This window comes from Carassius carassius, chromosome 46 (assembly GCF_963082965.1).
Source record: "Carassius carassius chromosome 46, fCarCar2.1, whole genome shotgun sequence".
In the NCBI taxonomy this organism is placed as follows: domain Eukaryota; kingdom Metazoa; phylum Chordata; class Actinopteri; order Cypriniformes; family Cyprinidae; genus Carassius; species Carassius carassius.
The window spans coordinates 8,459,131-8,485,914 of record NC_081800.1 but is presented as its reverse complement, the minus strand read 5'-3'; the positions used below and the strand labels follow the sequence as shown (position 1 = coordinate 8,485,914).

Below are 26,784 nucleotides of genomic sequence, written 5' to 3'. Positions count from 1 at the left end.
TCGCAAGGGCACATAGGCTGATTCGTTCAAATAGGCACATTCAGCCTGTTTATAGTGCACACTTCACGGATAGTGAGCGTACACGGGATGACATCGCAACAAAGAGCCCTACCTGTCTCTCCAGGTTTGACGCGCGGATTTCCGTCCAAATGCCGAGCATTGAGGGTTTGCGATTGCCACCGCCCTGCTGCTTCTGCTCCCCGTCAAAGGATGGAGCCTGTCCGAGAGGATGAATGAGCGGAGGGGGGAGAGCAGCTCTCTCGGGTGGATGAGAGGAGAGGAGAGGAGAAGAAGAGGAGGAGAAGGAGAGGAGGGTAGGGGGCGTATGCGCGCTGGAATACACCAAACTCCTTCCTCACCGCTTAGAGAGCCGCGCTCAACTGAACACGCACAGATTTCATCATCACGAATGCGCTTCGAGCCTTTATGCCCGTCCAATTAGGCTACTCTACCGCATTCCTAATTCAGTCAACAAATGAAATGTTAAGGTAAATTGTACCGTAAGGATATATATTGCGTTAGAGCGCGAGTAACCATAGATAAAATAAAATACACCAGAATAGAATTTTTTTGTCCATATACAGACAAATACAAGTTACCAGTGCGAGGTAAAAAAAATTTGTCAGGTAACTAAAAATATGCTCCATGTGGTAATATTTTTTCAATTACTGATTTTATATAAGTGTATTAACTCTCTGTTGGATGCATTATGTTGTTATTTATTATTATTATTGTTATTATTATTATTTAATAAAACACTTAGAGGTCAACAAACCTGAGAATTAATAACTCAAAACTAAATCTAAAAATCAATCAATAAATAAAGTTAAATAAATAAAATACAAATAAAAATCTATAATAATGTATATATGTTAATCAAAAATGAGGAGAAAGAGGACATTTTTTACCTTAGTTCAGCACTTCAGCACTTGGAATCTATATCCTCCTCCAGAAATAGAAATACAGTGTCTTATGGTGTAGAAAGAATCCCAACTCCACACAAACAACTGCCCTTCTGCCTACAGACAGCTGCTGATAGAAATCCCTCACTTTTGAATCAAGAGAACAGTCTTAAATGCCCTGCTGATGAAACGGAATGTAATCACAGGGTTATTAAATGTTCATTCAATCACCATCATGCTTATTTTTATTTTTTTATTTTTTTATTTATTGTTATTAGTTTTAATAAAAGTTTAACATGTGGCTAAGTTTTAACCTCATACAATATATATTTATATATATAATTTTTTTTTTTTTTTTTTTTTTTTTTTTTTTGGAGTAGCTATTATTGCGTATTCAGCCATATTAAACAGTGAGGTTGTTGCCTGATAGGAAATATGCTCTGTAGTGGGAGTGCATTTGTAATTACAGTGCAGGAAATAAGTGTGCATGCTGAAAAAATTACAGCAGAGTGTACAGATGAAAGTCCTTACATACACAAGTGTGTAAATGGTCATGTGTGAGGCTATTAAAGAGCAGATATTTGTGTTGTTTTTCAAGAAACACTGACAAAAAACTTAACAAACGAAAAATCAAAAACTGAGAGTGGAATAATAAACCACTCCAGTGGAATAATAAAAAATCCTCCATTATAATTGTGTTGGGTACAGCTGGAACTGTTGCTATTAATATTTCAACCAGAGGATGGCAGCATTATTTTTTCGGAACATGTAATGGTCCATTCACAGGCCTTTGTGTTGTGTACACAGTCAGTGTGGCCTGATGTGAAACTCGCTGCTCCCATATGAACAGAATATGTGGGAAAATCATTGTCGGCGACGAGGACGATCTTTCGAGTAATTACCATCATTATGCATATTTTACTGGGAAACAACACCCTTGTTTTCAGTCCTTTGTGGGTTTGGAGGGAATGTCAAGAAAAGTTCATATGTCATGTAAAAGATCAAATCAAATACTTGGGGACTAGAGATGGGGATTATGAAACACAAATGGTAGGCCACCTAAAATGGTAAATCTCAAACTAAATATAAGCCACGGTTTTGTGCACAGCAGGGAAAAACTTATGCTAAATGCTAATGGTAACAGCTAACCATGGGCATAAATACAGCAGGCTTCAAATTAAAGGAGAAAACACTCACCATATCTTTTGCTGTAGATGTCAAAAAGAGTCTAATAGTATTTTGACACAAATTAATTTGACATTTTATAGAACTTATTGCTAAATGAGGTAGATGCCAACATGGACAGGTTGCGTGAGATGTCCTCATCCTCTCATGCTATGAACAAAAACATGCAAAGTTAAATAAAAAATACAACCCAGACTTCATTTAATATGGATTCACTTACAAGATAAATGTGGTTTGCTTTAAATAATGAGAGCGTGAAACTACTGTATGAAAAACAGTTCAAGACATTAAAATAAAAACATTGTCTTTGCTCCTTTCAGCCAGTGTCAGGTTAAGAATTGTGCATATTGTTGGAAGCTGAATGGTGGTAATATTAATACATTAAAATATCCAGTGTAAAATCTGTGGCTTGATGGAAAACCAGATCATCTGATTCAACACCTTCCCTGATACAACAAATCTTGTGATCTGGATTGTGGAGGGTCACAATAACTGATGAAGTGGTTTGAGGAATAGATTGAGGGAGGAAGGTGTGTCACATACAAAGATAAAACACTTCCTCAGTTCATCTTACTCATTGTACATATCGTAAGAAAATGGGAGAGTTTGTCAGAGCTAACTTTAAAGGGAGGACGAATGTAACAACCAATCAGATGTGGACAGGATTGTGTCATTGAGTTGTTTTAGGAACGAGATTCTGTTTCATTTTCTCCCCCTACACATTTATCTGAGGGAGAGGATGCATTATTATTGCTGTGTTAAAATGATATTGCAATTTTTCCTCTTGAGAATATCATGCTTGATAAGTATGATTTAAAAAAAGGGATTTTCACTGAATTTAGCAAAAATGAAAAGTTTTCATGTTTTTTTTTTAAGTTAAATTCACTGAATTAATACTGCAAGAAAACATATTGCTTGACTTTATCTGACAAAACTGTAACAATTACCATTTTTTATTAAATGAATTTTTTACCCTAAAATTTTAATATATTGAAAATTCACTCACCCCCAGGCCATCCAAAATGTAGATGAGTTTATTACATGAATATTCATCACATTACTACTCATTGTAAACTCTCAGAAAAAAAGGTACAAAAAGTCAGTAGGGCAGTACCTTGTCAAAAGGTATGCTTTTGAACCTTTTAGGTACTAATATGTACACTTTAGGTAACAATATGTACCTTTAAGTTACGAGTATGGACTTTTTATCTACAAAGGTGTGCCTTTTGAAAAGCTACTGCCCCAGTGACAGCTTTTGTACCTTTTTTTCTGAGAGTGTAGCGTGTTTTAATACTACAGAGCCCCTAAGGTGACATTTCTAGGGAAAAAAGCAAAAACATTTTCACGTTAAGAAAATTAGCTGCACATGTTCTTTTGCAAGCACACGGTGAAACTAGATATTGCCACATCTCTATTATGGCTCAGTGGATAGCCTCTGTTAATTGAAAGGTGTGAATGTGCAAATGTTTTCATGCATACATGTGTTTATCATGCACACACTGAATGTGTTTTTTTTTTTTTTTTGGAAAAAAATCCCTCAGGTATGTGTTTTATTAACCTGGGCTTGACAAGTCAGTTTGAGAATCTCAGGAATGTAGGATATGAAGGTCAGGTTCATCAAGCAAGACTTGCAGTATAAGTTTGATGTATTAAAGCTGTATCGTCTCTGTATGTGTGTACTGGCAGAGAAGCAGGCGTTCTTGTAGCTGAGCTTGTGTAATGCTTCAGAGCAATTCAATTTCATTTTTATTTAAAGGTTTTATGATCAGAGAGGAGTATTCAAATATTAGATCAGTGCATAGTGTGTTTAAGAGTAATGAATTGTATTACTCTGTTTAATGGACGTTTGAAATTAAATTCAAACTGAGTGGCAAAATTCAATGACACTTCCTCCTGAAAAAATTGTAAACCTTAAAATAAAATGAGTATGTCCAAAAGGCCCTGGTCTGTGAACCATCTGGGAATGAAGGCGCCCAACATAATGAAGTAATCAGGTCTCACTATTGTCTGCCAATGCCTTGAATCTCCATCCCGAGTGCTCTCCAGTGTCTTGGATGCAATTTCAAGTCAACATTGATGTATTTCTTTTTAATGAATTGAAGCAGAACTTAGTGAGGGTCCCCCAGATGCCTACTTGATTCAGGCTTAATATGGCAAGAAAAGCATTTTCTGCCATTTTTCCAAACACTCACCCTGAAAGCTCATATCATGGAGGCTGTAGTACAATGCATTATGCAAACAAAAGGCATCTAGTTGTTTAAATTGCCACCAACAACTCAATGACATTCAGACCTCTCACAGAAAATGACCACATTAGAAGCACACAAGCTTTCTTCAACGCAACAATCCACTCCGTGGGAACCTCTTTTGTAAAAACACAGATTCTGTGTTTTTTGTATTCAACATTTTGTTCAGTTACTGTTGGTATAGTTTTTGTAATAAACAAAACCCCATATTCATTCCTTTTTTTGTGAAATTTATTTGAAAAAAAGATTAAACTGGGAAATTTTATCCAGTATATTTATTGGAGATTTTAGTTTTTCTCGAGTTTCTCTCCAAAATGAATTATACTTTATAATCTCTCTACACTACAGCAACAAACTTCTGTAAAATATGACATTTCTCAATGAGGTGTCAGGTTTTCTACACACTTTTTATTTTCTTCAAGTGGAAAGGGCCCTTTTACTGGCCTATATTAATTTCAAGTCATGGTAGGGTCAGGAAAGTGATTAAAGTAAAGTATACTTTCAGTATAGTTTCACAGCTGGGACTGGGCAAAGCTTCAAGTGCATGGTGTTTTACTTGGCTGCAATCAAACTGTGTTTGCTTTGTGCACAGTATGTTTGAATACTGGTGTAACATATATTCCCTTGTATGTACTTAGTGGCTTTTGAGGTAGAGCTACTTAAATATTCAAACGTCCAGGCAGCACATACATATAAATGTCCCCATGAGTCTGGCTCCAAAAATGTTTTTCATCATAACTCTCAGTGCTTATGAAAACATTATTTGTTGTTAGGTAAACACCTTTGGAAATTATATCTGCAAAGGATATAGCAATTAATCAAATATCCAACTTTTAAAGGGTACAATGTGAAGTGGTTATATAAAATTGTATATACATTTGATCTGAATTAATGCGCAGTCAGACTATGGGTATTTCTGAATTACAATCACTTTGAAATAATTGCAAAATTACAGTAGCTGATATGAAAAATCCTTATTTACCACTTTCCACAAAAATGAGAGATGCCTGTGAGTGAATTGTTTCGGTTCTGTTTTTTTCACATGTAATTGGTGTGGAATTCCTCTTTCACCACTGCAGTTAACCAGGGCGCTGGATGGGAAAACTTCCTGATGTTTGTGGGTTCGATTTAGGGATAGGGATAGGCATGTCCCATGCCCAAATACAGCTTCTGCCAAGACCCTCATGAAATTCAGATAAGTAAATGTGTCCTTTTGCATTCAATAATAGCATGTCTATCTAATAGGCTATTTTATCTGTCAGGAATAGAACATTAGATACAACAGAGAATAAAACATTTTTTTTTTCAACTCTGGGTACACTGTGAACTAAATATCACAGAAGTGTCTTAAATTTTAACAATGTGACCTAAAATAGAAAAGTTTAGGTGATAAACAACACTGGCAGACCCTGAAGAGATTTATAAAGGGGCTTGAAATTCTCTGAGGGATACTGGCTGTCAAACTTTACACTGACGAGGAAACTGAGGTCACCAGGCCAGCGGGCACAAATTTTTATTTGCTTTGAAATGACTCTATGGTACTTTGTGCATTTAAAGGAAAATGTTTCACTCTTTAGCATCCTGCATAGAAACCATATAAGTTCTTCAAATGCAACATTCTGTAGAAATGTGTTTATATAAAATAAAATAATATCTTGAAACATTTTCGCCAAAGAAAACACTTAAAGAATTAGGTGTGAACCCACTGAAAAGAATAGTTCACCCCAGAATGAAAGCTTGCTCACTTTCATTCTGACGGCACCCAATCACTACAGAGGTTCCATTAGTGAGCATGTGATGCAGTGCTACATTTCTACAAATCTGTTCTGATGAAGAAACAAACTCATCTGGGCTGAGGGCATATACATATTTCAACTAATTTTCATTTTTGGGCAAACTATTCATTTAATACAATTTAATAAGGGTGACTAAGTACATGAAGAAAACTGGATTCTTGGAGCTCCTCTTTACTACCTTCCAAAACCTTATAAAATTCCTTATAGTGACACATTTTAATTAACATTCCCAAAAGGAAAAAGTCACTGAGCACACAAGATCGTTGCAATAAAAGTGAGGGTTGCTAGATGCCACAGTTTATTATTTTGCAGGGTTGTAACCTGAGTTAGACCAGAAACAATATGACTGGTTTTCAAGAGGCCAACCTTAATGTCCTCCAGCTATGAAGGTAAAATAATAAAAAATGGAATAGGTAGCTAGCTATATAAGCGCGAGCGAATTCCTCAAAGCTGAGAATGATTAGTGCTGAAGTTCCTGAAGTGCACAGAGACAATGGAGTGTAAATAACCGACTGTTTAAGGATATCTATACACAAAAGATGGACAACGAAGAGACGTATCCAAATTCTTAAGCGTGTTATTTTTGTAATATCATGCTGACATGATCTGTCATGTTTCAGAGCATCAGTCGCTCCTCTGAACTGTGTGCGCGCGGTCACTAGTGGGTGGTGTCAACACGGGCTATAAATAGGCTACATTTTGCCTGACCGTTGAAAAAAGCTTTTTTTTATCTTTTCACTTGAGACTTTTTCAGAGATGAAGAAGGGGGTGCTCAGAAATGGTTTGTGGACTGAAGTGAAAATGTTTTGGAAGATATTTTTAATTTAGAAACTCGGATATCGCGTCTGACAACTTGTTCACATCTCGGTCGCGCGCTCAGTGAAGGACGCTGGCAAAATGGCAAAACGGTTTCCTGCTGCTCTTTTGTTAATTGTGAGCTTGTTAAACATTTTCACCGCGGGTAAGTGTTCCAACTATACTGAACCTCTGTTTTCTTGTGAGTTTTACACGAGTAAAGTGGGTTTAAAATTTATATGAGCCATTAACAGTTTGTTATTTGACTAGTTTTAAGTTCTGTTAATCCTGTACAGTACTGTATGTCATTAAGTCCTTATGACTTTCCTCATTATCGACTGTTATGTGGCTAATTGGCGGGTGCATCTCAACATGACCAGATCACAAGACATAGTAACATGCTGGGTTTAATTTGAATTTAATTTAAATACGCTTAATATGCATTGTCATGAATATTAAGCAAATATTAATTTTCTTTGCTCAGTAGTTTAATGCAATTATAATATTGTGCAGTGAAACAATAAATTTGTATTAGCTACATTAGCCTACGTTGTCATTAATTATAATCTAATCAGAATAACAGTATTTACAGAAAACTAAAAGTCACAAATATAATCATTGTCTTAAATAGACATCATTTGCACACACTAAGTGTGCTTGGACATTAGCTATGCCCTCTGATAATGACTGGTTATCATTCAAATTAAAGGTGCATCATTATCCCGGACAGGAGACCTGCACTCATCTCCAGTCTCCTCTGATGATCCGAGCAGTGTTGTACATCAGCAGAGAGAAGCAGAGCTCATTTCAGCATCACACACCCACACAAGAGCCAAGCGCTGTACTTGCTACTCCTTTAAGGATAGGGAATGTGTTTATTACTGTCACTTGGGCATCATCTGGATCAACACTCCACAGTGAGTGCATGACATTTTTTTTAATAGTCAATTTGGCAAACATATTTGGTCAAAATATACTTAAAGTGTGTACTTTAAAGGTAAAACATTCTGCAAAAACAGACATTCCCTCCTCTGAATGTGGTATTGTTGGTTTGGTCTCAAGAGAGGTGAACAAAATGATCCCCTGGGAACGTGCATTCCATGCATGAGATCAGGGCAAGGTCTCTCAGTCATCCTGAACAATCTGTTTTCATAGTTTCATGTTCAGGCCTGTGGCTGGATGAATGATCAACCCTGTGACCTTTATATTCAGGACAGAAGCACTGAGAGTTATTGGATATGGTTGTTCTGTCTGTTTTTTCTCTTTCTTTTTCTATTGGACCAATATTGTTTTCCATTAAGACTCATAGAACGCTAAGTAGTTATAATTTAGCTTGGATTATAAATAATAATAACAAATAATACAGTACAGCCTGAAAAATTATGCATTTTATTATTAGGTTTGCTAAAACATATAATTTAATGAAAAATATAACACACTAATATTTACATTACACTTTTTTTATATTTGCATTTGAGTAAATTATATTCAATTCAATTCATTTTTTTTTTAAATAATATATTTAAATATTTATTTATTTATTTCTATCTTCAAATCTTTTGTAACATTATAAATGTCTTTACTGTCACTTTTGATCAATTTAATGCATCTTTGCTTAAAAGTTTTAATTTATTAAAAAATTGTACACAGCTGTTGTCAACATTGATAATAATCAGAAATGTTTCTTGAGCATCAAATCAGCATATTAGAATGATTTCTGAAGGATCACGTGACACTGACGACTGGAGTAAATTACATTTTCAAATATATATAAAAACAATTTTTTTGTTTAAATTGTAAAAAAAAAAAAATTCTCAATATTACTGTATTTGCTGTATAAAATGTAAAAAATCGTACTGATCTTCTAAAAATGTTGAACTGCAGTATACTATAATAATATACACATCGTAATTTTAACTATTTAACTAATGGTTGAATTATAAAATATTGTATTTTGTATATATATGGTATTTTACAATTCAACCGTGACTTAAATAAATTTTAGTATTTTGATGGATATATAGTTAAACTTGACTGAAGTATTGTCATTGATTTAACTTAAGTTTCTGCAATACTTACCACAGGCATATTTTGACATGACTGTGTTTCCATGGTAACAGTTACTGTCCATGGTGCTGATGCAATAGAAGCAGAGGATTCGCAAAAATTAGAGTTCGAATAAGATCACTTTTTCTCACAGCCAGCACAAACAGTATATGTACAATAAAAAATACAAAAAAATGGCTCGCCAGAAAAAAAATACTAAAATGAGGCCATACCTAATGCTCCTTAACACGCTCTACTCAATATGATTCCATAGCCAGCAAACATGATTATAATATATTTTTAAATATAGATATATTTAGCTGTTCAACAACATGCAGCCATGAATGAGTTATCACTATTTAGTAAAAAACATGAGAGATCGCCACAGGACTTTTAGTAGAGTGATTCAGACTGATGCTACGCTATTTAAACTATGACTTACAATGTGTTGTGGCACATCACTCACCATTGATATTGACAGGCGATCCTTCAGGAATTCAGCTCAGACCCCTGACTTCACATTTAAACCAAATGGTCAACATGAGAGCAAACACTTGTGATGTGAGATGAGAGGCATGCGTTCTGAAGAAAGTGGCTGGAGATCAGAGAGAAGCTCATATAAAGTGCATGGAAGCCTTCCCAGATGAGTCTGCAGAAAGATTTTTGGCCCTTGTTCCAACCCATCAGAGACAGCCTCTTATGGTTTATCTCCAAGTGTTAATGCAATTCCAGCTGTTTTAAATATAACAGATTTCTTTCCTCTTTTAGAGCTTCTACAATAATAAAAACATACCATACTTTACAAAGTTTCAGGTGTTAAAGGGATTTTCCACCTGTGTGACTTTCTTTCTTCTGTGGAACATAAAGGAAGAAATTTTGTTGTTTCACTGGTTTTTTTTTTTCGGCTTTTGTTTTTTTTTTAACATACAATGTAAGTCAATAGTAACTAAAACTGTTTGGTTACCAACATTCTTCCAAATATTGTCTTTTGTGTTCAGCAGTAGAAAGAAAGTCATACAAGTTTGGAATAACATGAACATAGATGACGACAGAATTTGAAACTATTTTTAAGCTATTTAAAGTACACTGGCTTTAAAGGTTTTGGCTTCAACATTTTTTGAGATGAATTAATACTTTTATTCAGCATGGATGCATTATGAAAAGTGACAGTAAAGTAATTTCATAAAATACTTATTTTACATATAAATATTGTTCATAATCCTGGAAACAAAAAAAAAATATATATATATATATAGTAATATTAAGCAACACAACTGTTTTCAGCATAAAAATTATAATAATAATAATAAATCTTATTAAATAATATACAAAATGTTTCTTGAGCAGCTAATCAGCACATGAAAATTATTTCTGAAGGATCTTGTAATGCTGAAGACTGATGTTGCTGAAAATTGCACCACAGGAATAAATTACATTTTTTAATATATTTAAATGCAAAGCAGTTATTTTAAATTCTAATATCATTTCACAATATTACACTTTTTACTGTATTTATTATCAAATAAATGGTGCGCATAAAAAACCTCACCACTCCAAACCTTTGAACAGTAGTGTATGATTTTCTGAAACTGGTTTGGTCATTTGTGTTTTTGCTAGTTTATGTTTGAAATCCATCAACAGATTCATAACAGAATTGTTATATCTGACTGGACAGTGTTCATCTGTTCCTTATGCCAGAGTGAGTTCAGCCCAAACGTGTGCCATATGTGGAGTGATTTAAATTTTAATAAGCTGTTTGGCATGATTGTGAAGAACTGGCTCGTCTTTTATGGCTTTGTTGTCTGTGATGCTTATACACAATCAAAACTATGTTTTAGCATGATTTACCAGCACACCTGTTGTCACAAAAGCAATGCCATACCTCTTCAGCTTCATTACTGAATATTTGTGCACGGGAGAAAAGGGAACAGCGGCTTAATATGTTAGTCATATGCAAACTTAAGTTGACATGAAAGACAACTACGGCACATTTCTTGTGAAAAATACTGAACAAAAAGGCCAGATGTGCACTGGAAAGTATCAGGAACGACAACCACATTTAAATGCAATTGATGAATCCCTTAAATCATTCCAGAGTCAGTCTTGAATTTGTTATGATTGCCGTAGTATTTCCAAAGCAACATTTTGAGCTCTAGTGACATGTGGATGGCAGCAGTTTTATGCATTTAGTATCAGATATGTTTGACCGATTGTTTATTATTAATCTTTCATTTTGTCATTTCGGAACTAACTGCAAAGAAACACTTGAATAATTTTTTTCTTTTGGGGGAAATGGTTCTCAACGGGTTAGTTTGATGTCATTCCAACTCTATAAGATTTTGGTTAATTGTCAAAACACAAATTAAGATATTTCTTTAAAGAAACAGAGTAGTTTCTGTCCCTCCACTGAAAGTCTAGGTAACCAAAACTCAGAAGACCCAAAAAGGTAGTAATAGCATTATAAAATTAATCTTCATCTTGTGAATAGATACGTTCATTTTATATGATGGATAGTTTAGGCTTCTATTCATATATATAGATTAGTTTAGCCTTCATATATACAATGATTGACACATGCATAGAGCTCATCAAATATGATAAACACAGAAACCCAAATATGTGATGTACAAGAACCAATGAGGTTTGTTCTAACATGTGACAAAAGCATGAGCTTTTGCATTTAACATATGTGACCCTTGACCAATGCATATTACTAATCGAAAATTAAGTTTTGATGTATTTATGGTAGGAAATTTACAAAATATATTCATGGAACATGATGTTTACTAAATATCCTAATGGTTTTTGCCATTAAAGAAAAAATCTATAATTTTGACCCATACAAATAATTTTTTGGCTATTGCTACAAATATACCCCAGCGACTTATTACAGCGACAGTAAGACTAATCACATATGTGATTCAATTTATGCTTGTGTGCTTACAGTATATGTGAATTAAAGCTTTAATAAATCTGTTCATCATATAAAGCTGGATGAAACTGTTTATATTGATTATGGACAGCTTTTAAACTTCTTTGGTATTAGTCAATTTTAAGTCGTATAGGTTTCAAACAACACAAGGGTAAGTGCATTATGACAGAATTTAATTATTTTTTTTTTTTTTATTATTATTATTAAAAATCATGAAATGTCCAAAATAAGAGTGTGTTTGTTCTGTCTGCAGGCGCACAGTCCCGTATGGCATGTCCAGCTACCGCAGCCCTCAGCGACTGAGACGCTCCAGTGGGACAGGAGCGAAGGTGCTTCATCGCTGCACATGTGCAGAACACAGTGATGCCCAGTGCTACAACTTCTGTGATGCAAGGTACACAAAACGAATTCATTAGCAAAATTATTTATTTTATTTTATTTATTTATTTGTTTCATCATCTACAAAACGAAGACTGAATGTAGTCAATAATCACTCATTTATGTCACAGGGGAAGATATAATAGTGTATTTTTTCTGTGTTGATACATTCTCAGATTCTCAAGACCTTTACCTTTTTCTATATTTCTGATTCCATCATTATGTGTGATCATGTTTAATGGTTCTTTTTTTAATTTTAAAGAACACAGAATGTGCCAGACAGAAGATTGATAGGACGTTCACCTGGGTAAAAACACGTCACAGCGTGAGCCTCTGAGATCAGGAATGATGATCAGCATCAAACTGGGCACCTGACTAGGTGGTTTTGGATTTTTACAGACTTGGCTCCAAATCGACCCCACATTCGTCACCGTATTATGTTTCCTGGAACGCCCTTGATTCATCTGGTCCACGGTAACAAGTGTATTCTTTAGAAAACTCTTTGCAGATTTCGGAAGCATATCTGGACCCACGTCCTTGCTTCAAGGGTTATGTCCACTTGTTTCAGCTTGACTTTATGTCGTATATTCAGTGGATGTCCTTGAAATTAGGAGGCTTGTAAATTGACCTGTAAACTACACTCTGTATTATCTCCACCTTGTGGGCTGATTTTCAGAGAGCACACAGATGGAGGGTGAAGATCTTTCATTTTTACATGCACTGAGGCTCCTACACTTTGGTTGATAGCAGAAAATGAAACATTGTAACACTGTTGTTGTGGATGAACTGAAAGGAACTCTAAGTCTCCTGAGAAAAAGATTTCTAGATTAACCGCCGCAATTTTCAACCTCCTGACATGACATTTTATATTCCTAAGATAGTTTTGAGCTCAAATGTTATTATTCATGCATGAAAGTATGTATATATGTATATATATATATATATATATATATATATATATATATATGTGTGTGTGTGTGTGTGTGTGTGTGTGTGTGTGTGTGTGTGTGACCCTGAACCACAAAACCAGTATTAAGTGTACATTTTTCAAAATTGAGATTTATACATCATATGAAAACTGAATATATAAGCTTTCTCATTGATGTATGGTTTGTTTGGATAGGACTTTTTGAAAATCTGAAATCTGAGGGTGCAAAACAATCTAAATATTGCGAGAAACACCTTTAATGTTGTCCAAATGAATTCTTAGCAATTCATAATATTAATCAAAAATTAAGTTTTGATATATTTACAGTAAGAAATTTACAATATATCTTCATTGAACATGATTTTTACTTAATATCCTAATGATTTTTGGCATAAAAGAAAAATCAATAATTTTGACCCATACAATATTTTTTTGGCTATTGCTAGAAATATACCCCAATCAAATTAAGACTGGTTATGTGGTCTACGGTCACAAATTTGGTATATACCAAATATGGCGGGTACCAAAACATAAAACAAAAAACCTACATTAAGCACCTTTGGATGGCTAATAATAATTTGTTGTACTACTGTCTACTGTCTACTTTTCACTTTGTAAACAAATATTTTCATATTTATAAATGCTTTTGAATATTAAATGGTCATTTTACAATGCTATTAATGACAAGCTTGATTTATCTTAGCTTTTAATCTTGCGTTTTACCAGTTCTGTATCATCTAAGGTGTATCCTTAACCATGTTTAGCTTTCAAACTAACTGCAAGTTGCTTTGGTCAGTTTTCCTTTAAAAATGTAAATCATTGCTGACAAGATAGGGTTTTGATAAAAGCTGGCTGCCTATGAAGCACAAAGACAGTCTTTTAAAACCAGTTCTATAAGGCTAGAAAACGGGCTGTGAAGAAAAAGTTAGGAAAACTAATACACCCATAATGCACTGGGCTCAAGTTGACTACTTGTGGGCAGGGATACAAAAATGAGGAAGTACGATCTGTAGATCAAAAGTCTTCACCCCTATAAATATAGGATTTTTTTTCTGCTTTATTACGAAACCTAATATTATTTCACAGTACATTAATTTTATAGTATGTTCATTATGTTCATAAATTATTGTGAGCCATCCTCAAATGAATAGTGTTTGCAGAAACATGAATGTTAATGAAAATATTCAGCAGACTAAATGTTGTAAAGTACAAAGAAGAGTTTATTTCTGTTTACTGACACAATAGTCTTTGTGTCATCTTTTAATGCCAGTCTAGTTTTCAAGGTATATATGATGACATGATAACAAAGCATATGACCCAGCCTGTATGTTTGGTTTATTTTCAGAAGATAACATTTCTTGAATTTATATATATATATATATATATATATATATATATATACACACATACACTTTTTTATTTAAATATATATTTATTTTTATTTAATGCTGTTTCAGCGCTGTGCTTGTTCAGATTTCTTGTTGACATCAACTGGAAATTTCATCTGCCACTCTTTAATGTTTTTCATAAGTTTTTAATAACTTTTGTACATAGTTTACATAGGACTTTCTGATCTAAAACATTCTCAGTATGTCCCCTTGCTTTTCTTGAAACTTGAGCTTTTGGCTTAGGCAGTTGAAATTGTGTGTTTTGCATTATGCATAAAATTCTTAGCACAAACATCATATCAGAACCCCTCAAGTGTGTCAGATATGGAAGCCCCAAAGAAGTTTTTACAACATCCTACAAAAACTATAACTGTTAGAGATGTTGGATTAAAAATTGTTTTGCATAAGAAATTGCAATTATAGCAAAGAATGTGCTGATGGTATTCTGTTTTTTATGACATTCCATTCGTGAACAAAAACATCTGATTTTGTGAGAAGTGGCATATAGTAGGATTGTGCATAAGAACATTTCATCTTTGTTTTTGAATATTGTAAATCCACTGAATATTGTAAAATCAGTGTAGCTGCTATGTACTGCTGCTGTGGCTTAAAGGGGGTTAAATCTAAAAATTTAAAGCTAAACAATGGTTTAAACTTTACATTTTATTAATTCAAATGTGGGTTTTATTGAAATATGTATTGTAGTTTATTTAAAAATGGATCATTTTGAGTAGAAAATGAACTCCAGATGTCACAAAACAGTAAGCTGCTAAACCTAACAACAAAAACAACCATAAAACAGTGTAAATACAACTCGAAAACAGTGAAAAATTTAACCTTTTAATTATTCATGCCCCAGTGCGTGATGGGAAATAAGGGATCATAACTTTGATATGTACTTAAAGAATCCTTGTAAACATTAACAATTCCAAGTAAAATATAATTAACTAAATTATTTTATGTATAAATTACATTTGTTTTTATGTAGTATTTACTTCACCACGAAATCATTTTTATCAGTGCAGTTTTGCTGCTTCATATTGTTGTGTAAACGTTTTGTGATACATTTTTTTTTTCAGGATTCTTTGATGAATCTTTTAAAGATCGTCATTTATTTGAAATAAAATTACTTAGTAGAATTATAAATGTCTTTACTATCACTTTTGATTTAATGCACTCTTGTATTAAAGTAGCGCATTTATTAATTTCTTCAAAACAATTCTTGACCCCAAACTTTTGAACAGTTGTGTTTAAATATTTCCTATAGAAGTCTCTAGAAGAAAGGCAGTCCTATAATTTTGTAACATGTCTTGCAACTTTCGATGTTTTTAAATGGATTAATCAGTAAAGACGGTTTATATCACAATAGCACACCTGTTTTGTATTTGAATTTTTAAAGAACTGTTTCTTAGATCAATAATTTCAAAAAGGATGCAGTAAACGCATTACTGAGAATACATTTAACACCTGTAGTCTTAACGGCTATGGTAATGTTTCACATATAGGGACTTGACTAATATATGGATTAATTCAACAGAGCTCAATCAAAGTCCTTTTGCAGTTGCTGTCCCAGCATGCCTCTTGTTTTCATCCATGCACCGGTGCACAAATGGATCGTTTTAAAACAAGAGCAAAGTAATTGCTTTTAAGCATAAAGGGAATTTTTGATCTCCTTGTGGCAATCTTTCACAGACAATTAAACATGTTGTCTTGATGATTGACAGCCTCTGCGGCTGGAGCTATCAAGTTCATTCCAGAAGCAGCTGACTGAAGTAATTTTATAACAAGTCATCGGTCCTCAGATGCATGGTGCAAACTTTCACATGATAGATAATCTTTGTTTAATGAGACATTCTTAGACAAGTAAACACAATATACAATGGTAAGGTGTCCTATAAAGTAGGGATGCACCCGTTAATAAGACTTTTCCAGAACGAGGCCAATTTTATTTTTGGTGCTTACGATATATGTTCATATTTTCATTGCATTTGTAATTTAAAAAAATGCTAGGTACATCATCATCATCATCAATCGGCTGCGAACAAGGTAGGTTGACAGTCGGTCACTAATTTTGTCCATTCTTCGCGATTGCTGGCAGCTTCTCGTAGTTCGCTCACTGTTGCTGGTACGTCCTTATTGATGAGTTCGCCAATATATTGGTGGTATAGCTTTCGCGCTCTGCCTCGACTTCTTTTGCCATGCCGCTGTTGTGGTGCATACAAGACATACTTGTTGATCAAGTCGCTCTCATGTCTTCTTAGGCAGTGTCCTACAAATCTTAGCTGCCTCTGTTGTACTTGAAGAACGAGTTGGTTGCGGCCGACTATTTCATAAATCTCTTTATTGCTCTTCTTGTCCAGACGCTTTATGCCAAGCATGATTCTGTAGCAGTTGGTGGCAAAACTGTTGAGTTGGTCTCTGAGTTTGCTGCTAAGGATCCAGCTATCGCAACCATAGAGCAGGATTGAGACACATGCAGATTCAAATATGTTGATCTTGAGTGTAATTGGAAGACTTCTTGACTGAAACATGTTCTTTATCTTCCAGAAGGCCCCCCATGCTTGGCCTTTTCGTATTTTGATGTCGGATTCGCTAGAGGCGATGTGGAAACCAAGATATTTGAAGTTCTTTGGCCAATTGGATGGTCTGTCCATCTAGCTCTATGTGCTGATGATTGTGTATTGCCACGTCCAGACCGGCATATTCTTGGTTACTCAGTGCTTCTGTTTTACCTATATTGAATTGAAGGCCTACTCTCCTGGCCCACTTTGCTGTTGTTGTGAGTTGTTCCTGTGCTCTGTCCAGGGTGTTTTCAAATAGGGCAATGTCATCAGCGAAATCCAGGTCAAAGGTCCAGGTACAGAAACCAAAAGAATATGCAAAATGTTAGTTAGCTTAGATCATTTAGCAAATATATATTTCATTCAGTTTTTTTTAACTTAATATATGCCCATTAACCTGTATTCAAACGTACTTTTGTTTTTGTTACTTGTCTGGACACAGCACTGTGCACACGCTGTGGTACTGGATTTTGGTATCTGAGCAATTTACGAGTATGAGTACAGGAGCGCAGTGTCCGGCCTGACACCGATTCCAGTATCGGTATCGTGCATCTCTAAAACCGATTATAGATCCATAATCTATATATTATGCTGTTGACTGAGAAATTCTAGTGAGAGGTGACAGTAATGAATTAGTGCTCCCTCTGGTCCTGATCAGAGATCGCTGTGTATTGCAGTCAAAGTAAAACAAAGTTTGCAATCAGTTTATTCAGAAAAAGCTAAAAAAAACTGTCACTGAGGAGGCTATTAAAGTGTACCCTGCAGTGCCTCATTAATCTAAGTCAGTTACGTTAGTGACTGACGAAATCAGGGATCCGTGTGGAAAACGCCACTATTGCTGACCCCCTCCAGTGCCCTGCAAAAGCCGGCAAGTCCACCAACACCAGTTGGGGCAGAAGACAGGACAGGGCTTAGGCAGAGGAACCCGCACTGCTGTTCTGTAGAGTGAGAACTGGATAACACTGGCAAAGCGTACCCAAGTAGGGGGCTGCTGCGGCACCACATCCTGTGAATAGGAGGTAACATGTGGAATTACACATATGGTCAGCCCAGCACAAGGGCTGACCTTGGGCATACGCACAAGTGCTGGACCTGGCGTCTGGCGCTCCGCCACGCCTGACTGCTGAGGGTGTGGGAGGAACTTCTATAGGGTTCGCCAAGAGGGAAACTGAACTGAGAAGCACTTAGGCGCACATATCCGGTTCATAGAGGGGAATGGCGCAGCAAGCGTGATTGACACCAAGCCGGTCCAGCATTACAGGCCATGTAAGGCGAGTGCGTGAGAGGACACAGGCTCTATATGGAGATCATAGAATCCCACAAACATGTTAGGTGTCTCCCAGCCAGCAGCTCTACTGATGTCTGCTATCGAGGCGCCCTGTGCCAAAGCCCAGGAGGAAGCCACAGCTCTTGTAGAGTGTGCTCTAACTCCAAGGGGGCACGGTAAGTGATGGGCCTGATATGCTAAGACTATAGCCTCCACTATCCAGTAGGCAAGTCTTTGTTTGGAAACAGCTTTTCCCTTCTGCAGACAAAGAGCTGGTCTGAGGTCCTGAAGCTCTGCGTGCGGTCCACGTAATTGTGCAGGGCACGAACGGGACAGAGCAAAGCGAAGGCTGGGTCTGCCTCCTCCCGGGGCAGCGCTTGCAAGTTCACCACCTGATCCTTGAAGGGCGTGGTGGGAACTTTGGGCACGTATCCAGGCCGGGTCTCAGGACAATGTTTATTAAGGCATATTAATAATAATAATGACAATGTTAATAAGGCATTATTATTATTATTATTATTAATGTGAGAGTTGGCTGGCCCGAATTCGAGGCACGTATCGTTGACCGAAAACGCCTGCAGGTCCCGAACCCTCTTGACCGAACCAATGCAGTGTGGAGTGCTGTCTTCAGTGACAGAAACTTAAACTCTACTGACTGCAGAGGCTCAAAGGGCTCCTGCTTCAAGGCCGTTAGGACCATGGGGAGATCCCTAGAGGGTACCAGATGAGGGCGCATAGGGTTCAGCCTCCTTGCTCCCCTAAGGAACCTGATGACCAGGTCATGCTTCCCAAAGGACTTGCCATCTACTGCATCGTGATGTGCAGCAATAGCGGCAACATACACTTTGAGAGTGGAGGTAGACAGCCATCGCTCCAGCCCATCTTGCAGAAAGGAGAGCACAACCGTGATCGGGCATCTAGGGGGGTCTTCCCGGCAGGAAGTACACCAATCGACGAACAGGTTCCACTTCAGCGCGTAGGTGTGCCTAGTAGAGGGCGCTCTAGCTGAAGTGGTGGTGTTTACTACTGCTGGAGGTAAACCCCTTAGAACCTCCGCGTCCTGCCAGAGACCACACATGGAGATTCCACAGGTCTGGGCGCAGGTGCCAGAGGGTGCCCCCTCTCTGAGAGAGGAGATCCTTCCTCACGGGAAAACGTCAAGGAGGGGCTGTCACGAGGAGCATTAGTTCTGGAAACCAAGTCCGAGTGGGCCAGTATGGCGCCACTAATAGGACCTGCTCCTCGTCCTCCCTGACCTTGCACCTAGCGACCTCAGATGCTTCTGACTCCAAAGGAGGAGATGGTGGGTGAGTTGCGACATGCAACGGGAGCGCAGACCACCTTGGTGGTTGATGTACGCAATAGTCGCAGTGTTGTCCGTATGGACCAGTACGTGCTTGTCGCGTAGCCTCGATCTGAAGCGGCACAGAGCAAGCAACACCGCCAGCAACTCGAGGTAATTGATATGCCACTGCAGGCAAGGCCCTGTCCAGGTGCCTAACGCTGCATGCCCGTTGCACATGGCACCCGAGCTGATGGCATAGGCATCTGTTGAAACAACAACCTGCCTGGACACTTGCACTAGGGGAACCCCTGCCCATAAAAAAGCAAGGTCCGACCGCGCTCTCATATGAAGCAACCCGAGCGGTGTGACCGCGGAAGCCATTTGCCCCAGGAGCCTCTGAAACTGTTTCAGTGCAGTTCAGCATTGACTGAGCACGCTCTGTTGAGAGACGCGCCGTCATGTCGACCAAGTCCAACTCGACACCAAGAAAAGAGATCCTCTGCACAGGGGAGAGTTTGCTCTTTTCCAGTTGACTCGAAGCCCCAATCAGCTGAGGTGGTTGAGTACCAAGTCCCTGTGTGCACACAACTGAGCTCGGGACTGGGCCAATATGAGCCAGTCGTCGAGGTAGTTGAGAATGCGAATGCCTGCTTCCCTCAAGTGAACGAGGGCTGCCTCCACGACCTTGGTGAAGACACGAGGCAACAGGGACAGCCCAAAGGGGAGGACCTTGTACTGATATGCCCGCCCCTTGAACGCAAAGCGGAGAAATGGCCTGTGTCGGGGGAGAATCGAGACATGAACTTACGCGTCCTTCAGGTCGATCACTGCGAACCAATCTCATGGACGAACACATTGAAGGATACATCTCTGCGTTAACATCCTGAACGGGAGCTTGTGAAGGGCCCGGTTCAGGACGTGCAGGTCCAGGATTGGCCGTAACCCACCACCTTTCTTGGGTACAATGAAGTACGAGCTGTAAAACCCCGGCTTCATATCGGCTGGAGGGACCGGCTCTATCGCATCCTTTGCCAGCAGGACAGCAATTTCCGCTGGCAAGACGGGAGCATCTTTGTCCAGCACAGAGGTGAACCGTATGCCCCTGAACTTGGGAGGACGCCGGGCAAACTGAATCGCACAGCCGAGTCTGATGGTTCTCATAAGCCTGCGAGATGCTGCGCCTCGTGCACCTCCATCCTGGCCCTCTTGAGACCCAGAGAAACAGGAAACTGCTGTTTTGTTGAATGTTTGGGTACCACTGGCTGGGGAAACAAAGGACTCTCCACCTGGCCCTACGCAGCTGAATCCTCATCTCCAGAGCCTAGCTCGTCCCCTGCAGAAGTGCTGGGTCCCGCCCTGTTGAGGCACCAGCATCCGCATCGCAGAACACCAGGGGGCACAATGTGCTGGAGGAGTGAGGGGCCCGTGGAGACTCGCTCGGCAGGGAAGCCCTCACTGTGATCTTCAGATCACCCTGGCCATGAGCCGAAGTAGCCCTCCTCTTAAAGGAGGAACTAGAATGGGGCATGGGGAGGGGGACTCCTCCTCGTTTGATGAAGAGGAGCCTTGATCACAACATCGCGATGGTCATGTTCCCACAGGGAGAACATGACTCATCCACAAACGCTGCCTCAGCGTGCTCGAGGCCCAGGCACGAGATGCAGCGATCGTGACCATCAGATGGAGCCAGGAAGTGACCACATCCAGAAATGCACAAGTGGAAAGACATCTTTAAAAAGACGCCCCGTCACTCGTGGAGCTCTTTTAGAAATTGCTCATTCAGATTTAAACACTGAAATGTTGAAGCACCCAGGAGGAGTTGCAGCATGACCACAGAATGAGAGCTGCAGCACGCTGAAAAAAAAAGCAGCAGCACTGTTAACCTCTGCTGACGCGCCGTAACACCAACACTCCTCGAATTGGCTTGTCTTGACAACACTCTGCTCAGGAAGCTGAAGGCTCGGCTCCGAAGCAAAAAGCTGTTTGCGCTCTCCTTTTATACCCGCTCTGCGGGGCGGGGTGCGAGATGCAAAACTCGCACGTCAACGTTCATTTGCTCGTTTTGTTAACACTCGAAAGGTGATTCATCTCTCTAGCGAGATCCCCGTTGACGTGACTGGCTGAAAGGGAAATATAGCTCATAAGGCATACTTTAAATACTGGCATGAACAAAATAAAATATATATAAGCATTTAGTGATATAGGTATAGGTATTACAGACATAGAAAAGGTTGTGGTTTGGGGTTGGTAAAATGTAAATAGTCTTTTATGCATATTTTATACATATATATACTCATTCCCACAACATGTTTATTTGTGGCTACGATTTACTAATTTGTCCCCTCATTTTATTTAAAAATATCTATTGTGGCCATGAATAAGTTGTCATTTCCACAACATGTATTTTCGTGGTCACAATTTGTTAATTTGCTCCTTTGCTGTAGTAAATTGTGGCCACGTTGTACTAATTTGTAACCTAATTTTGACTGAACTAAAACAAGGGAACAAATAAGTGAACTGTGGCCATAATTAAAATAAAAGTCATATGAACGTGTTTTTAATTCATGGCCACAATAAAAATAAAAAAATATTGCTGACCCCAAACTTTTAAACAGTTGTGAGACGTGGAAATTCAAATCAAATTCACTCTCATGAATTGAAAGGGAGTCGTTCAGTTATAAAATTTGCCCAACCATGATTTTAAGAATGCCAACAACCCAACACAAATATCTGTCTTCATTTTTTGGTCAGATTGGTCCACGTTTTGTAAATCGAATGAGCATCTGTTAACTCATAAATGTTAATGTATAATCACAGTCAAGTTATGTTTGTGATGTGTCTATTTACTGATTGATATTTTAAAAGTCAGCTATGCTTTATTCTAAAACTGAAAGAATAGTTTGTATACTGTATAAAATTCATGTTCCACTTTCATGTTCATAAGGCCTGTTGAAAGTTCTGCTTTTCAGTTCATTTTGGTTTTTAATTGGCTACTGTTCGACAGCTGCCTCAAGGAGAGTCTGGCTCCAAACGTATAAAGATGTCACTTCAAAACCACTAAGGAGAGAGTCAAATTGCATTAAGGTTGGTTAGAGAGTTTTGGCCACACATACCAGCGTCTGGAGCCATGTCTCAGCGTCTGATAACACTGAAGTAGTAATGGGGGAAAAAAATCAGTCACAGCATTTCGTAGGAGCATTTGGAGGTTGACTCAATATCCCAAAGCTGAAAATTGTTTCTTTCGGAGTTCCAGAAAACACGCAGGTTGTTTTTCTCACATTTTCCCTGACCAGAGCACCAAAACCACAACCTCAAACCTGGACAGGACAGCATGAGAAGTTCATCCCTGCTGGGATCTTGCCCTGTTTGGGGCTGAGCTGTCAGGATAAAGACAGCACGCCATATCCTGGCCATAACACTGCTGTCCCACTCGGAGACAATTACCCTCCACGCCAACATTCCTCTTTAAATCCAACCATGCTTAGCGAAGCTCTGTGCTTGAGGACTCTGGACCACCGCCACAGAACAAGGAGGTTTTTCACAAGATGCTTTGTGTGTTTTTGCTTCACATAACTCCCGAGGAAAGATGGAGGAGGAAAAGCGTACCAGTGGCCATGGTTGGACTCGTACAGGTAATCCTTTCTCTATGTGGTTAAGGATTCTGCTGATCCACGGTGAAGTACATGACCCCTGAGCTTTACTTTGCTTTGAAGAGATGGCAGATTGTTTTTTATAGATAATTGTCCATCTGGAGAAAGAGTGTTTTAATGTAGGATTTTATGAGCTGAGAGGTTGAATCTGTTGAACAGCTGCAGTACATTATCAGCCTGCTGTGGTCGACATGTCCTGCCCTGGAGATACGGCTACACAGTCAATCACTCACTCACACAGTCCATGCTCATCATGTTCAAGCGATGTTTGATTAAGAACTGCAAAATCAAAAACAAATATTGTGACTTGGGGACTTTTAGGTGAAATTCTTAATTATTAAACATTTGCAAATTATAACACGTTTCATATATTTCTTTAATAAAATGTGTCTTCAAGTGAGATCAAATAATCTTGCATTATTGGAAGATATATGGGAGTTATGATACAATTACATTTTTGCATTTAGCAGACGCTTTTATCCAAAGTGACTTACAGTGCATTCAGGCTACATATATTTTTTATTATTACTAATATGTAACTAAAGATTCATTTAGACTGAGAAGAAAATAATTAAAGGGTTTTGGGTGAAAACAGCTAGCTTTATTTGTTTGTTTGTTTTTTTTACAAAAACATATCTTGAGGAAAAAATGCATGGATAATATAGTTAACTGAAATTAAACCATACAAAGAATATGAAATGAAACAAAGTAATAATAAAATAATATATTTAAAACTTTCAACTATCTTTTTCAAAAATGTTCAGCTATTTTTTCCCAACATATCTCATTTTCATTTAGTTTGATGCACTAAAATAAAACCTTTATTGACAAATATATATATATATATATAATCTTATAAAAATGACAAAAAACACAAAATAATTATTAAATAAAACTATTTACAATGCAAACTACACAATTAAAAACGTAAATTATACACATTAATAAAAACTATAATAGTATCTCAATAATATATAAAAAATGATTTCTTTCTTTTTTTTTTTGGTATGAAATGGGTTTATGGGTTACTGACATGAACACTAGCTGTGTTCTGGTATGAATCTTTGTTAGATTATTATTTTAATACAAATCCGAAAAACCTTAAGATCTTGTGCAGGGATCAAACCCCACTAGGGGACTTTTTTCAAGTTGCTTGAAAGAAGGCTTAAAATAATATAAAATAATTTATTATATTAAGTATTTTAATATTCTAATATATATATATATATATATATATATATATATATATATATATATATATATATATATATATATATATATATATATAATGATCTTAATTGAATCGAGATTACTGTTCGGATATATGGAATAATGAGGGACCACTGACAGATGATCTACTGCCTTTATTCTGCTTGATGTGTGTAAGAAAAAAGAAAAAAACACTCTTGAAAACGAGTGTTTTCAGATTCCGTTGGTTTGGACCACTGATCTATATTAAAGAACATATATAGTCATATACAGATCAGTGGTTTGGACACATTTATGAAGGCCTAATAACAAGTTCCATGCTTCTGTGTACGTGATGATGCATCTTTTGTTTCCTTGGGGATCATATTATTTAAATAATGCTGCCACCTAGTGTACATATTCATGCTGGTTCCACCAAGGAGCATCCTATGATCCTAAATAATATATACTGAATAATATATACTGGGGAAAATAATAATTATCTTGTTTCTCCACTAAAAGCAAACTGAAGATAATATTTGTGAATGTAGTGGAGACATCTGAGAGCAGAGCGCTGGTGTTTATTACGGCTCTCAACGCGTCACTACTGAATGGCTCGGTGGTTGCTGTGGCAACATATAGCCCACAGTTGTAGTGTCACGCGACATAAAAATAAGGTAGGAGGGTGGCTTCTAAAACAAAGATATTTAAAACTGAATTATATTATATTATGTGCTATATCTGAAACCTGCGGTTGACTGCTGATATAATTACCTAAAATTAGATTTAGCACAGAGTTATGTGTGAGGCTTCAGTTTTAATCAGGTTTGCTGTCACAAACTTAACGTTACCTAAATCAGCAGACAGCTGGACATAAAGGGGCCTACAGTTCACAGAGAAAAAAAGAAGGGTAAGTCTATTAGCTGCTGCTGTTTTATAAATTAAAATTAATTAAATTAAATTAATGCATTTAGCAGACGCTTTTATCCAAAGCGAGTTACAGTGCATTCAGGCTATCAATTTTTAATACCATGACATTCATTCATTCAAGTGCTGTACACTGTGGTTGTACAATCTGGGGTCTGTAAGATGTTATTTTATCTTTTAAAGAGATTAAGTTGATTGTTATTATTCAGCTATAATGTTACCCCAATTGCAGAAAAGTTGGGACGTTTTGTAAAATGCAATAAAACAAGATCCTGTTATTTGTTAATTCTCTTTAACTTTTACTCTTTAATCAGATTTCTCAATGCAAAATTGCAAAGAAAGTAGGTCTTTCACCAGCTACCATCCATAATATTGTGAAAAGATTTAGGGAATCCAGAGAGAAATCAGTCTGTGTAGGGCAAGGCAGGAAACAGCAGTTGAATGTGCATGATGACCTTTGAACCCCATTATATATGGCATTGCATAAGAAACTTTCATGCTGTAGTGTTAAATATAGTCACATGGGCTCAGGAGTACTTCAGTAAACCACTGTCACTTAACACAGTCTGCTGCTGCATCAATAAATTCAACTTGAATCTCTGTTACTCTGGAAAAAAGCTAAACATCAGTTCTCTGCAGTGATACCGCGGGATTCTCTGTGACCGATCTCATCTCAGACAGACAAAAAGACAGTGGAAATGTGTGCTGTGGTCCGATGAGTCCACATTTCAATTGGTTTCTGGGGAAAATGGATGACAAGTTCACAGTCCCAAAGACCAAAGGGACCATCCAGACTTTCATCAGTGACAGAAGCAAGAGCAAACATCTGTCGTGGTATGAAGCTGCAGCAGAGCAGACAGCATGGGTCACTAGCATACGTGCGAAGGTACCGTTAACATGGATGCATATATTGGGATTGTACAGAGACAGGTATCAAGATGATGTCTTTAATGATAAGTGCTTGGTTATTAGATCAAGACAATGCCAGTCTCATTCTGCATGTGCTACAATAGCATGGTTTCTTAGACACAGAGTGAATGTACTAGATCAGTCCAGATCTGTCTCCTATTGAAAATGTATGACCGGTCATGAAAAGGAGAATCAGACAAAGATGATCACAGACTGTTGAGCAGCTGAAGTCTTGTATCAAGCGAGATTGGACAAAAAACTTTGCTTGCAAAACTTTAATAATTGTTATCCTCAATTCCCAAACAATTAAACATTGTAAATAAAAGGAAAGTTGATGTGACACAGAGTTAAACATGCCTTTGTCCCAACTTTTTTGAAGTGTGTTGCAGCTAGGGATGGGA

General features: G+C 37.4%; 2 protein-coding genes across 10 annotated transcripts in view; one reads left to right on the top strand and one right to left on the bottom strand.

The window, feature by feature from the left end:
* The window catches only part of LOC132129769 (band 4.1-like protein 1), a 57,835-nt gene extending 57,492 nt beyond the window's left edge, over nt 1-343 (bottom strand). For 4 of the 8 annotated variants that reach the window (XM_059541514.1, XM_059541515.1, XM_059541519.1 and 1 more), the window contains exon 1: nt 113-343. The gene's annotated coding sequence lies outside the window, so the exon portion shown is untranslated. The remainder of the gene's footprint in view (nt 1-112) is intronic. The other 4 variants (XM_059541517.1, XM_059541520.1, XM_059541521.1 and 1 more) reach the window with 2 other exon arrangements.
* Nucleotides 344-6,264: 5,921 nt separating this feature from the next.
* LOC132129284 (endothelin-3-like) lies at nt 6,265-12,956 on the top strand. Of its 2 annotated transcripts, none has more exons than XM_059540814.1 (4): nt 6,265-7,090; nt 7,655-7,841; nt 12,156-12,296; nt 12,543-12,956. In XM_059540814.1, exons 1-4 carry the CDS (start codon nt 7,027-7,029, stop codon nt 12,589-12,591), a joined length of 441 nt encoding a protein of 146 aa, XP_059396797.1. In that variant the 5' UTR covers nt 6,265-7,026; the 3' UTR covers nt 12,592-12,956. The 2 variants fall into 2 exon arrangements, with proteins under 2 accessions (XP_059396797.1, XP_059396796.1); XM_059540813.1 differs by having other exon boundaries at nt 7,634-7,841.
* The last annotated feature ends 13,828 nt before the right edge of the window (nt 12,957-26,784 follow it).